Raw genomic sequence first — 15,790 nt, forward strand, 5'->3', positions numbered from 1 at the left:
GGCTTTCAGAAAAAAAATTAAAATTAAAAAAATTAATCAATTTATTAAACATAAAATTAAATAAAACATGTTATTGCATGGGTTTACCACTAGATGCCTGTATAGCTCTAAATGGAGATGTTTGTGAATTCTAGTTGTTTTTAGACCAAATTACTTACTTTTAAGATGTGGATTGAATGTATTTTTTTTAGAAATTCTCAAATAATACTTTTTGCCAAGGTTTATAACACTTTATTAATTATTATTTTAATAATTTTAATAATTATTATATTAATTATATATACATATATTAATTATAATTATTAATTATGTTATGTTTTTCACTCTTGATGTTTTAGAGCTTCACCCCTTCATTGCTGAGCACTTTTTTTCTGCATCGTGGCTGATTTGTAGAGAATTGTGTTTTTGTCAATTTCCCATTCATTTCCTATGGGAAATAAAGTAGCCTACCATAGAAACCATAAAGTTACATCAGAGAATGTCTAATATGGTTACATTTTGCCATGATAGTGAGGTGCTACAGGGTATGCCTGGTTTCATCTGTGGTTGTCATGATCTAAATGCATGATACTGGATGACCAATGGTTAAGTTTAATAAAACTCAAACAGTCAGAATATTACATTTTACCAAATAAAAATTAGCACATGCAGAAACTAATTAATTGTCCAATAAATATATTTATTTTGTTAAGGAAAAATGACAAATGTTTGAATGTTCTACCTCAGATTTGTGAAATGTTCACCTGTTTGGCAAGTGTTTGTCCTGATATGTTCTGACAATAAAGAGTAGTTTAAAACCACAATTAACGCTTTGGTTTCTACAACCTTCACTTAGGAGCAAAAATCTGCCTTTAAACTTCAAAGAAATAAAGATTTGACTTTTATCGTGATAATTATCGATATCGACTGATATAAAAAAAATTATCGTGATTTTTTAAAAAAAATTTTGGCCATATCGCCCAGCCCTTGTGTGCACTAGATTTGGTATTTGTTCAAAGGTTACATGCAATTTGTAGGATGGTTTGTATTTATTTGTGAAGTATTATCTTGGCTCATTTATTTATATTTGTAAAACACAATATATTTGTTACTCACTTGTTTTGTTACTCATTTGTTTTCACTCAAAACTGACCTTTTGCACATTGCTTTCTGTTTGTTTGCAAACAAGACTTTTCCTTTGCGAAGCAGATCGAGTTTGTTTGCAAAATGCTGGATTTGTTTAATTATGGCACATAATTCACATAAAAGTGTTTACTGTTAACTTGACTAGTGTGTTTATTGTACATGCTTTATTTTCTAATCATTGACATTTGTTCAAAATATATTATACGTTAACGTGCACAAGTCTCTGTCACGTAAATCAGTGTTTGTGTAATTCCAGTTTTCTTATGTAATTGTTTCTGTCTTATTTCAAGACCCTAACATAAAGGAAAATGTCTTTGCGTGATTTGTTCCGTGGAAATCCTGCAAAAAAGGAGATGATCATCCGCAGAAGTCAAGAGCTTATTGAGCTGATGAAAAACAACTTTCGGGCCACCAACATTCTCACTGAGATTGTCAATAAGCACTTGGGTTCATCCTTCAGACCAATTGCCCTGGATGAGAAAGCCACTGTCAAGGAGAACTGTGATGTGATGATTGAACGTGTGCATAAGATCCAAGCAAAAGTCGAGAAGTTTGACGAGGAGCTGAAGAAGCAGCTGGAACCTTCCTTGTATGAGAAAATACAACATCTGTCTCGAGGTCCCCAAGGCTTTAACACACTTAAAGTTGCTCTTGCAACAGTTTGTCAGGTTTCAGCTGCTGTTTTAGTCAAGTATCTAATGAAAAATGTAACAATTCTGAGAAACATAACATCCACATGTGCTAGAATTGGAGTAGGGTGTTTTGCCACCATCGTGCTTGGGGTGTTACTTGGTTTGATTGTTTCAGCCATTGTAGGGTGTATTGAGCGTGCTGAACTGGAGAAGACCCTGGCAGAATATGATGCGGCTTTGGCAGAATTCAGGCCAGCATCTGAAAATTACCAGGATGCCATAACCGAAGTCAGACTTAGGATTAAAGGCTTAAAGAAGGAGTGAATTTGATCTTGAACTTTAGCAAGTTATCAGTTGCTGTTTTCTTTGTATAAATCTTTGCAGATACAGTATACTCATGTTTCTTTCTGTCTGACATTAATATTTGCTGTGACTTAAAATAACATGTGAACAATAACTTTGATTTCAACATACATTTAGAAAGCATGCAGAAATACATGGAATTAAGATGGATGACATTATCTGACTTGCAAACTGGAGAAAAAATGCACAAAATCAGTTGAAAATAAATCACAATTCCTATATTTTCTATCATTGCGTGTTTATTAAAGAAGATTTTGAGTGCATGTTATAAACACATGATTCTTTGAGAAAATATAATAATAGTAAATATTTAGAAAATAGTAATATTTAGTTTGCATTTCACATTTTTCACCCGTAAAGGTAATGCCAATATCTTTACTACTTATTTCCTGAATTGAATGTAAAATTAAACCATTTTTAATTTAAAATATTCAGTGGCCACAAAACGTTTATGCTTCACAAGAATACAATTTCAGAAACGTTGTGAGAATTTCTACCTGTTATAAGGTGTTTTTTAAAAGAATCCTTGCGTCACTATATCGAGTGAAATGTTTAAGATAAGGTAAATTTAAATGAGGTTTTTATTAAATAGCCTACTTTTACAACTAAAATACAACAAGACCACAGGGACACTGTTTATGCTGTCAAAAAAAGAAGTGGTGGCTTTTATTATAACTGTCGACATCAGTATGTTTAACAAAAAGTGGCACCCACTTTACCTGCTATCTATCTATCTATCTCAAGAAGAGGAAAGTTGGTTTCAGTTACAAGTCAAGTCTCCATTTATACAGCACTTTTAACAATATAGATTGTTTCAAAGCAGCTTTACAGTGATAATAGGAGATTACAGTAACAGAGTGTTGGCTTTACAGCAGCTCTAGAATAAAGTTATTGTCCAGCTAAAGTTAGTTTTGACTGATTCACTTCTGTTGTAAAGATTAATAAAAGATAATTAGTCATTAATTTAGGCGCCGCTAACATGCGCTCCGGCTGCTCATCCGCACAACAATAATGGCGGCTCGAGAACGCAAGACCGGAGGGTTGTTCCATAAAACAAGATAAGAATACAAGCCAAGCTTATTTTGATTAGTCAGACTTATTGTCGGTTGATTCTGCTTCATAAAGCAAACTTAAAATAGTTCGAACTCAGTTACTCTGGCAACTTATGCTGGGAAACTGGCCTGGTCCAGCGCAGGCTAACTGTCAGGCTAAGCCTCAGCTGTTACACAGATCCTCTATTAACCGTTATCAGTCAAAAAATAAATATACAGTAAAGAAAATCAACTTAAATAAGGCGGCAATGATAAATGAGACAATATAGACCTACAAACAAATAAATAGTTAAAAAATCATATATTGTGATTTCTGGATTTTTTTTTTTAGATTATGTCTCTCACAGTGGACATGCACCTACGATGACAATTTCAGACCCCTCCATGATTTCCAAGTGGGAGAACTTGCAAAATAGCAGGGTGTTCAAATACTTATTTTCCTCACTGTATAGATACATATATATATATATATATATATATATATATATATATATATATATATATATATATATACAGTGAGGAAAATAAGTATTTGAACACCCTGCTATTTTGCAAGTTCTCAAGGTCTGAAATTGTCATCGTAGGTGCATGTCCACTGTGAGAGACATAATCTAAAAAAAAAAATCCAGAAATCACAATATTTGATTTTTTAACTATTTATTTGTATGATACAGCTGCAAATAAGTATTTGAACACCTGTCTATCAGCTAGAATTCTGACCCTCAAAGACCTGTTAATCTGCCTTTAAAATGTCCACCTCCACTCCATTTATTATCCTAAATTAGATGCACCTGTTTGAGGTCGTTAGCTGCATAAAGACACCTGTCCACCCCATACAATCAGTAAGAATCCAACTACTAACATGGCCAAGACCAAAGAGCTGTCCAAAGACACTAGAGACAAAATTGTACACCTCCACAAGGCTGGAAAGGGCTACGGGGAAATTGCCAAGCAGCTTGGTGAAAAAAGGTCCACTGTTGGAGCAATCATTAGAAAATGGAAGAAGCTAAACATGACTGTCAATCTCCCTCGGACTGGGGCTCCATGCAAGATCTCACCTCGTGGGGTCTCAATGATCCTAAGAAAGGTGAGAAATCAGCCCAGAACTACACAGGAGGAGCTGGTCAATGACCTGAAAAGAGCTGGGACCACCGTTTCCAAGGTTACTGTTGGTAATACACTAAGACGTCATGGTTTGAAATCATGCATGGCACGGAAGGTTCCCCTGCTTAAACCATAACATGTCAAGGCCCGTCTTAAGTTTGCCAATGACCATTTGGATGATCCAGAGGAGTCATGGGAGAAAGTCATGTGGTCAGATGAGACCAAAATAGAACTTTTTGGTCATAATTCCACTAAACGTGTTTGGAGGAAGAAGAATGATGAGTACCATCCCAAGAACACCATCCCTACTGTGAAGCATGGGGGTGGTAGCATCATGCTTTGGGGGTGTTTTTCTGCACATGGGACAGGGTGACTGCACTGTATTAAGGAGAGGATGACCGGGGCCATGTATTGCGAGATTTTGGGGAACAACCTCCTTCCCTCAGTTAGAGCATTGAAGATGGGTCGAGGCTGGGTCTTCCAACATGACAATGACCCGAAGCACACAGCCAGGATAACCAAGGAGTGGCTCTGTAAGAAGCATATCAAGGTTCTGTCGTGGCCTAGCCAGTCTCCAGACCTAAACCCAATAGAGAATCTTTGGAGGGAGCTCAAACTCCGTGTTTCTCAGCGACAGCCCAGAAACCTGACTGATCTAGAGAAGATCTGTGTGGAGGAGTGGGCCAAAATCCCTCCTGCAGTGTGTGCAAACCTGGTGAAAAACTACAGGAAACGTTTGACCTCTGTAATTGCAAACAAAGGCTACTGTACCAAATATTAACATTGATTTTCTCAGCTGTTCAAATACTTATTTGCAGCTGTATCATACAAATAAATAGTTAAAAAATCATACATTGTGATTTCTGGATTTTTTTTTTATAGATTATGTCTCTCACAGTGGACATGCATGATTCCATCCATGATTTCTAAGTGGGAGAACTTGCAAAATAGCAGGGTGTGCAAATACTTATTTTCCTCACTGTATATATATATATATACAGTTTTGTGCCCAAGATTTAATTAGATAGTTTTAAAGATTATGAATACATTTCTCTCTGGTTTTATTATGTACTTTATTATGTCTTTCAATTCAAACACATTTAACACAATTATACAAATAGTTATTTAGTTAATTTAGGCTATATGTATTCCTTTATTTTATGGAATATTCTTTTGTTTTAGAGTTGCAGATATCTTTTCAAAATGTATACTTTTGCTCTTAATTTCACGTTATCCTCTCCATAATGTATACTGTATGAACTAAATCTAACCAAACATTCTTGCTTTCTCCAAAAAAAAAAATTTTTTTTTTTGCTTTAAAAGCTGTAATTCTCAGCATTCTAAATAAGCATAAGTCATTTTTGTTAAGTAGCTTATCCTAAACCCAAAACTATATTTTGTATATTTATTATTTGGTTTCCTAAAAAATTCTTTCCTGAATTACTTCTGTTCAATTTTTTTTATTATTATTTTAAGTATAAAATATATGAGTGTAATGAGCTATAAGTTCACTGCAACTTATCCTAAAGATAAATTATTATAATTAGAAGATATTTCTGGTGTTATAAAATATCGCATAGCCTATTAATTTTCCAAGCAGAATGTATATTGGTCAGAGTTATTGCGCGCCTATTGCGCGCCTATTGCGCGCTCGTTTAATGTGAAGTTTAGCAGCAAAATATAAATATTTGCACGACTTTCTAAGATTTACAGATGGAGAATATTCCTGTGAAATGTAAGTTTTGCAAACACCATGTCTCAAAACGCATAAAACAGCACAAAATATACGCTGTTTGATGGTGGATCGATTTGATCTATGATCGACCTCTTTAGGGCTGCTTAAGAAACGCGTGCACACGCAGTTATCTAGACTAGATAAACCTGGATCAAATTAGTGGGATTGCGTGAACTTGAATGACCTTTTATGAAACCGCTTTAGCCCCAACTTATTTGTTAGGTTTATATTCAAGTCGTGTTTTGGAGTTTATTCCCCGCTTTTCTTAGCATCTTTTATGGAACAACCCTCTGAAATAGGTCCCAAGGTACAAGCCTTGAAAAATAAAATAAAAAGGTTATCGCTGGTTTGTCATGGAGAGCTGACCAATCAGAGACGTTGCTCTTGGTGATATTGGGAAAGTATGTTGGGCGTCGGCGTTTGCGAGGTTATTTCAACACTTCATTGAGGAGCCTTCATGTGTTTACCTGCTTGTGTGTCTTCCTGAGAAGATGTAAGTTAATAGAAGTAAGTACTTGCTGTATCTGACTTAGTTATTTGATGTGTTTACTGTTTATTCGACTAGTGTGTTTATACGTAGCTTAATTATTTAAGCGAGACTGCCCATATTCATTGACTCTGCGCTATTGTAATATTCTCTTTAAAACAATTAATAATATTTTATAGTTATGACGACTCAGCACTTTCTCATGAACGCAGATATTTCTTGAAACTAGTTAACATGTGCCACATGCCACATCTAGTTCAAGGATTATGTCCGCTACTGAGAGGTTTAGAAACCTTTACTGGCAACATGTTGTGTTGAGATGGATTATTTATGCTGTATTACTTATCTTTTGAAATGCTTCACACACACACTATAATATGTTAACATGCAAAAGTGTCTGTCACTTGAAACAGTGTTTGTGTAATTCCAGTTTTCTTATATAATTGTTTCTGTCTTATTTCTAGACCCTAATTATAAAGGAAAATGGAGAGTAATCCCTTCCCTACAAATCTTAGAACAAGATGTTCAGAAATGTTTGCTGGCAAGTATGCATACTGTGTTGAAGAGTATTATTTATTATGAATTATTTATTCATATTTGTTTATAAAACTAAAGTAATTCACTGCATAATCAGTTAACCCTCTGGGCTTCTTCGTATAATAGTCACACTTAGCTTCCTCCCGCCCGAAAACGGGCGAAGCCTTAATTTTACTTGACTTTTTCCCAGGATAACCAATCAAATATATTTTTGTTCTATAATGTTTTCTGATTATTATTTAGAATTTTTAGAAATTTTTATGATACTTTGCATTAATTATATAATTTTTATGAGCTATTTTTTCCATTAGAATTAATATATATATTTTTATTTTATTTATTTTATTTTATTTTTCAATAAATGCAACATTTCACATCAAAATAGAGTGCAGGCCTAAAAAAAAAAAATTTGTCAACTGAGAAGAGCGCCATCTAGTGGCTTCAAAATGTATTAATTTGTGTCATGTCCTATAACCGCCTATAGGCGGCCTATAGCTTTTTTATTTATTTATTTGATTTATTCCCATTCGGAAAGATTTTTTTTTATTACTAAGCAACCACTGAATGGAACAACACAAATTATATATCATTTTAAAGCTTAGGATCTCAGCTTTTTAATGCATATAATACATATAATACATTTATTAACTCCTAACGAGTGCTGAGTAATCCCTCTAAAACCAAGTGTACCGCCAGCAGGCGCCACCTAGCTGCAAAAATATTCTTTACCATATTTTAAAAAAATCTTGCCTTGATTAACACAAAGTTGATGTCATTTGAAAGCTTAGAGTCTGAACTTTACAGTGAATGTACCCACTTTGAAAAACTCTTAAGTATTGCTGAGTTATTTGCTGATAAATAGAATTTCCTTTTTTTCATAATCTATAAAATAATGTACTGCAATGTGTCAAAAACATCATACAGCTCATGAAACATTCTCAGATAATTGAAAATGGCACTTCATTTTTTACAGCATATTATTACAATTAAAATGAGCCCAAAATGAACATAATCTATTGCTTTTATGACAAGATATTCTTCATGGAGAAAAAATTGCCCATGAGGGGCTGTCAAAGACTGTACAAAAAGGCTACCTCTTTTACAAATGCTGTAACTTTTGATTCCTTTGTCCAAAAATTATTATTTTTTATCCAGATGCAGCTAACATGTAGGGGGACTTCACTAAAAAAGAATTTTCCTCCTACCTTATTTCCTTCCTGAGTTATTCCATGACAAATAAGAAAGATATGCAAAATCATAATAAAAATTATATATATATATTGTCTTTTATCCGCTGTTTCTTGGCAGGACAATGTCCAAATGTAATGTAATTTATATTTTCAAAAAATTTAAAAAGAGTTCTTTCAAACGATACCTACCTTTTGACTCTCCTTGCTATAGGTTTGGAGTTATTATGATTATATAATTTTTATATAGTTTGGGGCAAAATTGGCTGTTTCAGTCTTACCAGTTCATTTCTCTCTGTGTGGGTGGGTGTGTGGGTGTGTGGGTGTGTGTGTGTGTGTGTGTGTGTGTGTGTGTGGGGGGGGGGGGGGGTGTCTTATTTGCACTCTTGATGTTTTAGAGTGTCACCCCTTTATTGCTGTACACTTTTTTTCAGCACAGTGGCTGATCTGTAGCTTGTACCACCAAAAGTTTCTCTGAGTTTTCCTATTTTTTTGTATTTCCCATTCATTTCCTATGTTGCCCGTTTTCGGGCGGGAGGAAGCTAAGTGTGACTTTTTTTTTACGACCCTTTAACATATCAGAATCATCTCCTTGATTTTTTTGTGTGTTCATATAGGTAATAAAACAAAAGTCACCAAGTTTCACCCCCATCCGATGAAGCAAAAAAATTAAACAATTCGAAACGTTCAAGTTTTCGCCCGTTTTCGGCCGAAGAAGCCCAGAGGGTTAAAATAAAATGAGTGGTGTAATACAGTCTTGCTCTAACAAATGACAAAGTTGTCTAGAATAAACCTTAAAAAAATAGATAGTTAACACAGATTATTTATACAAATGCCAACAAAGTGTAATTGTGGTGTTCTTTCCTCTTGACCAACAGCCGCAGTCACCAGGATTCAGTCTTTAGTCTCTACGGACGAGAATGAACCACTGATCAGATCTACTCAGACCCTCCACCGCTACATACACAGATACTTCACAATCACCAACAGACTGCTGAACATAATCAATACTCACTTTGGAGAAAGATTCTCCCCAGTCATAGCAGTTGAAAGTAAAAGTATTAAGGACAACTGTGCCATAGTAAGAGATGCAATGTGCACGATTCTTGAAGTTTCTAAAGGGGAGGAAAAGCGTATCCGTAAGATCATTGACCCTGATATTTATGATAAGATTGCCTTCACTGGGGTGTCACTGAAAGACAAGGCTGCAGTGATAAGGGACTTTCATGCGGACAAAATGGGAGTCTTTGGAAATATTTGTGTTCCACTAGTTGCTATTCAGCTGGCAAACAGTGAGTTAGAGAATGCAAAGCCTCCAACAGAGGAGCATAATTTGCCTATTCTGTCGTTTATACTGGGAGACCTGGTAAAGAGCAGTGAAAACATCACTAAGCTTCTGTGTGAACGAGTGAGCCAGCAAACAAACCTCAGTGAAGCCATGCTGTTAGTGCAAGACGGCATCTCTATTCTGAAGCCACCCTGCGATGCCTACGATGATATTGCTGGAGAAGTCGAAGCCCACGTCAAAATCATATCTGAACATATAGCAGAATCTTTTCTCTGAGAGGATGGGATTTATCAGGGTTTGTGAATTGCAAGGTGTTCCTTATTAATATTTTATGCCTTCTATACATCCAAAAAAATGTGAAGCTACTTTTATAGAGAGTAGATCTATCAGGATTTAAATGTTATCTAACGCTTGTTTTGTATAACACAAAGGCTGAATTGAAATGGATGAATGCATATGTTATTGTAGTGCTGCAAACAGCCATATGCCATCCAGTGATTTGTGTGCTGTGCAAATTAAATAAAGAGAAAACTTTTCAGAGTATTTGATTCATGTTATAACTCTAAAATTGCTCCTAACTTTGATCACTGTTATTCAGCACTCAGTCCTTCCCTCCATATTCACCACTAACATTATGCATTTAATTTTATATAATATTACCAATAATAATAGTATCTTCCACTGCTCTGTACCTAAATCATTCTCCATTTTCATTTCTATCGAATAGTCCTGTTCATGGTGACTAGGGGCGAAATGACCAAATTATTATATCACCATATGAATAACTTTATTTCATTATGACGATGTACTGTACGTAGTTTGCTTTAAATAAGGACGGTATATACCAAGATTTTAGACACCGAAAATTTCACAATTATGATTAGTTTTACGATCTCTTTATGAACTTTTTGAAGCATCAAAGTTTCAGTTGTAGAGTGTAGTCTATGTAGTCAAAGTGTCTATGGAGGGATAGAAAACTCTTAGATTTCATCAAATATATCTCTGTTATTAGTTGCACTGATCCAGTTAAACAAACAGGAAATTAAAATAATTGTCAAAATAGCTGAAAGGTTTGTAGGTATAAAATGTGAGAGCATTTCAACAAGAGACTTGAAGTAGATGAGAATCTGGGAGGTTTAGGGATGAGTTTATAACTTCTGAAAATGTTAAATATTTCTGTTCTCATTATTATGCATTTTATTTATAGGCGCCTTTCTTGACACTCAAGGTCACCATACATCATCAAGACAATAACAATAAGTAAAAACAATGAAATACAATACAATTTAAAAAGACAATGCAGTTGTGGTCAGAGGGAGTAAGCTATTCTAAACAGAAGGGTTTTGAGTTTGGATTTAAAATGTGAGAGGGAATCAGTACGGAGGTCCGGTGGAAGCGAGTTCCAGAGCTGAGGAACAAAGCAGCTGAAAGCTCTACTCCCCATAGTAACAAGGCGTACACAGGGAACAGTAAAATGGATGGAAGAAGAGGATGTAAGAGTGTGAACGGGTGTGGGTATATCGAGGAGGTCAAAAAGATATGAAGGGGCGAGATTATGAATGACTTTAAAAGTGAGGAGAAGTATTTTATAGTTGATACTGTGAGTGATGGGGAGACAATGGAGCTGTTGTAAGATGGGGGTGATGTGATGAATAGAGGGGGTATGAGTGATAATACGAGGAGCTGGGTTTTGGACTAGTTGAAGTTTATGGAGGGTTTTATGCGGGAGGCCAAACAAAAGGGAACTGCAGTAATCTACGAGAGGTGACTAAACTATGAACAAGGATGGCAGTGAGGCGTGAGGAAAGGACGTATACGGTTGATGTTTCAAAGAGGGTAGTAAACAGACCGGGTAACATTATTAACATGAGATAAAGATAGGGTGCTATTGAAGATGACACCCGGGAGATGAAGGAGCTATCAATGGGAATAGAAAAATTATGGAATTTGTTTAATGTTGATGTTGTACCTATAAGAAGCAATTCTGTTTTATTGGTATTTAATTTGAGGAAATTAGATTTTATGTCAAGAAGACAATTAGTAAGGGAAGATGGTGGAAGTTTTGAATAAGGTTTGGTTGAAAGATAGAGCTGGGTGTCATCTGCGTAGCAATGGAAGTGAATCTGATATTTACGGAAGATGTAACCGAGGGGGAGAAGATAAATAATGGGAGAAAGTCCTGGGGCACTCCTGTGATCACAGGGACTGAATGAGAGGTGAATGATTTTAAGTGAATGAACTGAGTGTGGCCTGAGAGATATTAATAAAACCAGTTAAAAGAGGTGTGTTATACCAATAGAGGAGAGTCTGTCTAGAAGGATGGTGTGTGAAATTGTATTGAAGGCCGCACTCAAATCAAGCAGAAGGAGAATGGATATAGTTAACCAGAATCAGCTGCTAGGAGAAGGTTGTTAGTGATTTTAAGGAGTGCTGTTACTGTGATATGAAGAGGACGGAAACCAGACTGGAATTGTTCATATAGATTATTGTAGGAAAGATGAGTATGGAGTTGGGCAGCAACTATTTTTTCAAGAATTTTGGAGATGAATGGAAGATTTGTTTTAAGAGAAGAAGGAACAATTCCAGTGGTGAGAGAAGAGTGAATGATGTCTGTAATGAGAGGGGACAGAAAAGGGACATGGGAAGAGTAGGAAGGGGGTCTAATCTGCAGGTTGAAGATTTGGATTTTTGAATGAGTTCGGAGATTTCATCTACTGAGGGTTAGGTAGATGCTGAGAGTAAATGGGTGGGAGCATCAATTAAACTGAGACAGGTGAGTTCGGACCAGAAGTAGACAATTTGCTGGTGGATGTGTTCAATTTTTAAAGAGAAAAATGATAATATAGTATTACAAAAATCAGAAGAGTACAAGTGAGGAGGAAGTTGATCCCGAGTTGTTGTGAAGTTTGTGTTGAGGGGAAAGGAGGGCCTTCCTTCACTTCAAATTTCCTTCACTTCTTTCATTAAACCAGAATAAGTGGTTTTAGCTTTAGAAATCTTTGTAAAGAAGAGTGTGGTTTGAATACATTTCCTTGTGCACAATGAGACTGATTTTACTGTAAAGTCTTTCGAGTTGTCCTTTTGTTTTTAATTTTCTAAGAGTGGGAGTAAACCAAGGTGCAGAGAGAGTGAATTAAATAGTCCTGGTTTTGAGTGGAGCAAGGTTATTAAGGGGGTTATGAAGGTTATTGTTGTAGTGAGAGAGCAGTCCATCCTGGGTAGAAAAACTGTCAGTACTGGGAAAGCTATGCTGAGGATAAATTATCCAAGTTGATATCCTTAATATTTCGGAATGTTATAGTACGTGGAAGATTAGATTTGGAAAGTGAGAGATAAACACTGAACGAGAGCAGCATATGGTCAGACAAAGGGAAAGAATCTGCTTTACAGTGTACAGGTGTAACACCTGAACAGCAGATTGAATCCAAAATTTGTCCTTTAATGTGTGTGGGGAAGTTTATAATATATTGCTGAAATCCAAGACTGTCCAGACAGGATGTAAAGCCTTTGGTGTAAAGTCTCATGCACATGCATTTTAATGATTGATAGGCAGATCAATTTGCATGTGTTTTTATTCATTGCCATTCAATTCATCCTCATAATATAAGTTGAAATCGAAGGTTAAGTTCCACATGATAGTCGACCGATTAATTGATATACGGTAGTCAACATTTGAAGTGGATCAAAACCTTTCATCAAAGTTATACATGAATTGTGAACAATACCGACAATTCTTGTAGGACAACTTTGATTAACTTTTTTGATCCACTTAAAATGTTGACTATATATTAGTGAGGTTCTTTAGTCATGATTTTATTGATTACTCTGTTTTAATGTTTTGCTTTGTTCTCTGCATGGATATACAGAACCAGTCTAGTGTTTCATTTTAGAATAACAGTATAAGAAATGTATAGTGACCAAAACATTCAGGACAAATCAACCAGTCTGATTACAATCTTAATTTTATAAAGCAATAGAACTAATTTAAGTAATTTAAGCAGAAGAAGAAACTGGTCCTTTATGTCAGCCATATTGAGTCCCCATGCAAGGTTTAGATTCTGCATCATCAGCATCTCACCCACATCTGTCCTATTGACCCCTGCTGTGTGTTTTGCTGAGGGTAGCGGGGCTCCCTCTAGTGGTGTCTCGGCTGGAGGGCTGAATAACCTCGGTTTATGGTTATTTATATCCTGCACAAACAAACATTCAGTATTTTAAGTGTCAGTTAAGTCACCTTGCACTGCTTTTATGTTTCAAAACAATTTTCCAGTAGCCTAATAGACAGGAAATGTACAGAATCAATGATGCAGACTTCTTCATGAGACAAATTTAACACAGTAGAAGACAATTGTTTCAGCTAGCAAGCTATTAATTTAATTTAGTACTTGTATGAATGCTGCTTTCACGTCACGTGCTATCGGAAATGTCCAACTTCCCACTTCTGAAGTTGTTATGAGCTCGTCGCATTCAAGTGGTTATGTCGGAAAGAATGGGAATCAGGGCATTAGGTTTATTATTGCCTATTTATTCATGTCCATTTTTTAACTTCTAAGCTAGTATTTACGATAATTAATTCATGCAATTATCAAAAAATAAACTAGTAATGCAATAATTGTCCATCACGTGACGTCAGGCAACTGCGTCATGCGAGAGCGGGAATTTCCAACCGTCACTGCATTTTCTCCTCAGGTTCTTTAAAAATGATTTTTTTGACGATATAATACTTTTATAATTCTTAAAGTACATAAATTGTGTTGATATTTAAATTCAACCTTATATAGATGTTCATCTTTGTACAGTTTTACATTTTAACAGCTCGTTTTTATTCGGATGATGCTTGCAGACAAAATTGTCAGACGTGGCCACGGTAAGTTAAATGTATTTAACGTTAGGCCTACACCATGTTTCATTGCTTAGAACTCAATAAGCGGTTAGTAAAGTGCTTAATTACGTTGTATAATGTTGCTAACAGTGCTACTGGTGAGGTGACAAATACTCATGGTTATTTGATCGCCATAAAGACGTGAATTTTACTAAACTGACCCGTGATTTGTCTGTGTTTAGTAACGTTATACAAATTTAACCTGAGAATATATTTTCTATAAAATATTTTTATTGAAACAAATATATTTATCACAGGCTATTTTCACTTGAGGAAAATGCACAAATGTCAAGTAAATGAGGAAACACGTCTCCTGAGCTCATTTAGGACACAGATCACGATTTAAGGTAAGGTAACGTTGCATACAATATAAATGTTGGACAAAATGAAGTCACAAAGTGGTAAAACATTGTGCGTTTGTATTGGTTTTCGTCATAGACTGTAAAAAATAGGTTTTATTAATAGGTTCGTCTGGTGCCAGTGATCGCCAGTGTTGATGTCCTTAATTTGAATCACAGGCTCAGGCTGTGTTAGAAACGGATCACTAACTTACTGCTTACTGCCAAGTACACAGTTCATACTGTATGCTAAAGTGTTGTCACATGGCAAACATTAAATATTAATTCAGCACAGCTGTCCAGGTAGTCACCTTACAAATAAATGTGCTAGTAGTAGAACCATCTTTTTAGAAGTGAAAATGTTCTCCCTTTCGACTCTTGGTCTTGATCTAGGCTAACCTATAAAAAATCTGTCGGTGTAAAGTCAAGTTGATTCGGTGAAATTAAATCATGTTTTTCACTGAAAATCAGTAGATTAGATTTTATTTTGCTTGACAAAAAATGTTACACTCATTTTTTTTAAACGAAAATGGGCTTAATGTGGTAACATGTAAATTGAAAACTGGTTTGACTCAAGTCAAAAATATAATTATCATGTTTGAATTAAAATATCTACATTAGGTTAGTTGATTTTAAGGGTTCAGCTAACAATATACCTCCTTAAAGGAACACTTGCCACTTTTTACTGTGTGGAATAGCCTACTTAGGTAGACTAGCCTATACATAGGCAGAAATGACTAATAATAGAGTTTTCCACAAAATCACAAATAATTCTCTGTTTTTGAAGTTTTAGATAAAGCAGATACGTCGGGCGGACTGGCCCTGAACTTTTCTGGCGCAGAACGGCCCATGATAAACTCTCCGCAACACACAACATTTAAGGCTCATTTTGCTAAATTTTTAACACCACTTACTAACTTAAAAGTATAACACAAATATAAATGATATTTAAAAAAAATTATCATTAACATTAATAAATGACTGGCATACTTCATTTTTATAATTTGTCTATCTGATACGTTATTATGAAGCGCACGTTTTCCCAAAACAGATTGGTGAT

At 35.3% G+C, this 15,790-nt stretch overlaps 2 protein-coding genes across 4 annotated transcripts in view; one reads left to right on the forward strand and one right to left on the reverse strand.

Annotated features, from left to right (window-relative positions):
* Positions 1-15,790, reverse strand: part of LOC311283746 (myosin-7-like) — a 234,498-nt gene that overhangs the window by 178,061 nt on the left and 40,647 nt on the right. The gene's annotated exons all lie outside the window — the stretch shown is intronic.
* LOC311284321 (uncharacterized protein) lies at positions 6,171-10,052 on the forward strand. Of its 2 annotated transcripts, none has more exons than XM_084399298.1 (3): positions 6,171-6,504; positions 6,963-7,039; positions 9,101-10,052. In XM_084399298.1, the coding sequence occupies exons 2-3, from the start codon at positions 6,982-6,984 to the stop codon at positions 9,784-9,786; spliced, it is 744 nt and encodes a 247-aa protein (XP_084255424.1). In that variant the 5' UTR covers positions 6,171-6,504; positions 6,963-6,981; the 3' UTR covers positions 9,787-10,052. The 2 variants fall into 2 exon arrangements, with proteins under 2 accessions (XP_084255424.1, XP_084255423.1); XM_084399297.1 differs by having other exon boundaries at positions 6,240-6,518; positions 9,101-10,051.

This window comes from Rutilus rutilus, assembly GCF_951802725.1.
Source record: "Rutilus rutilus genome assembly, chromosome: 24".
In the NCBI taxonomy this organism is placed as follows: Eukaryota; Metazoa; Chordata; class Actinopteri; order Cypriniformes; family Leuciscidae; genus Rutilus; species Rutilus rutilus.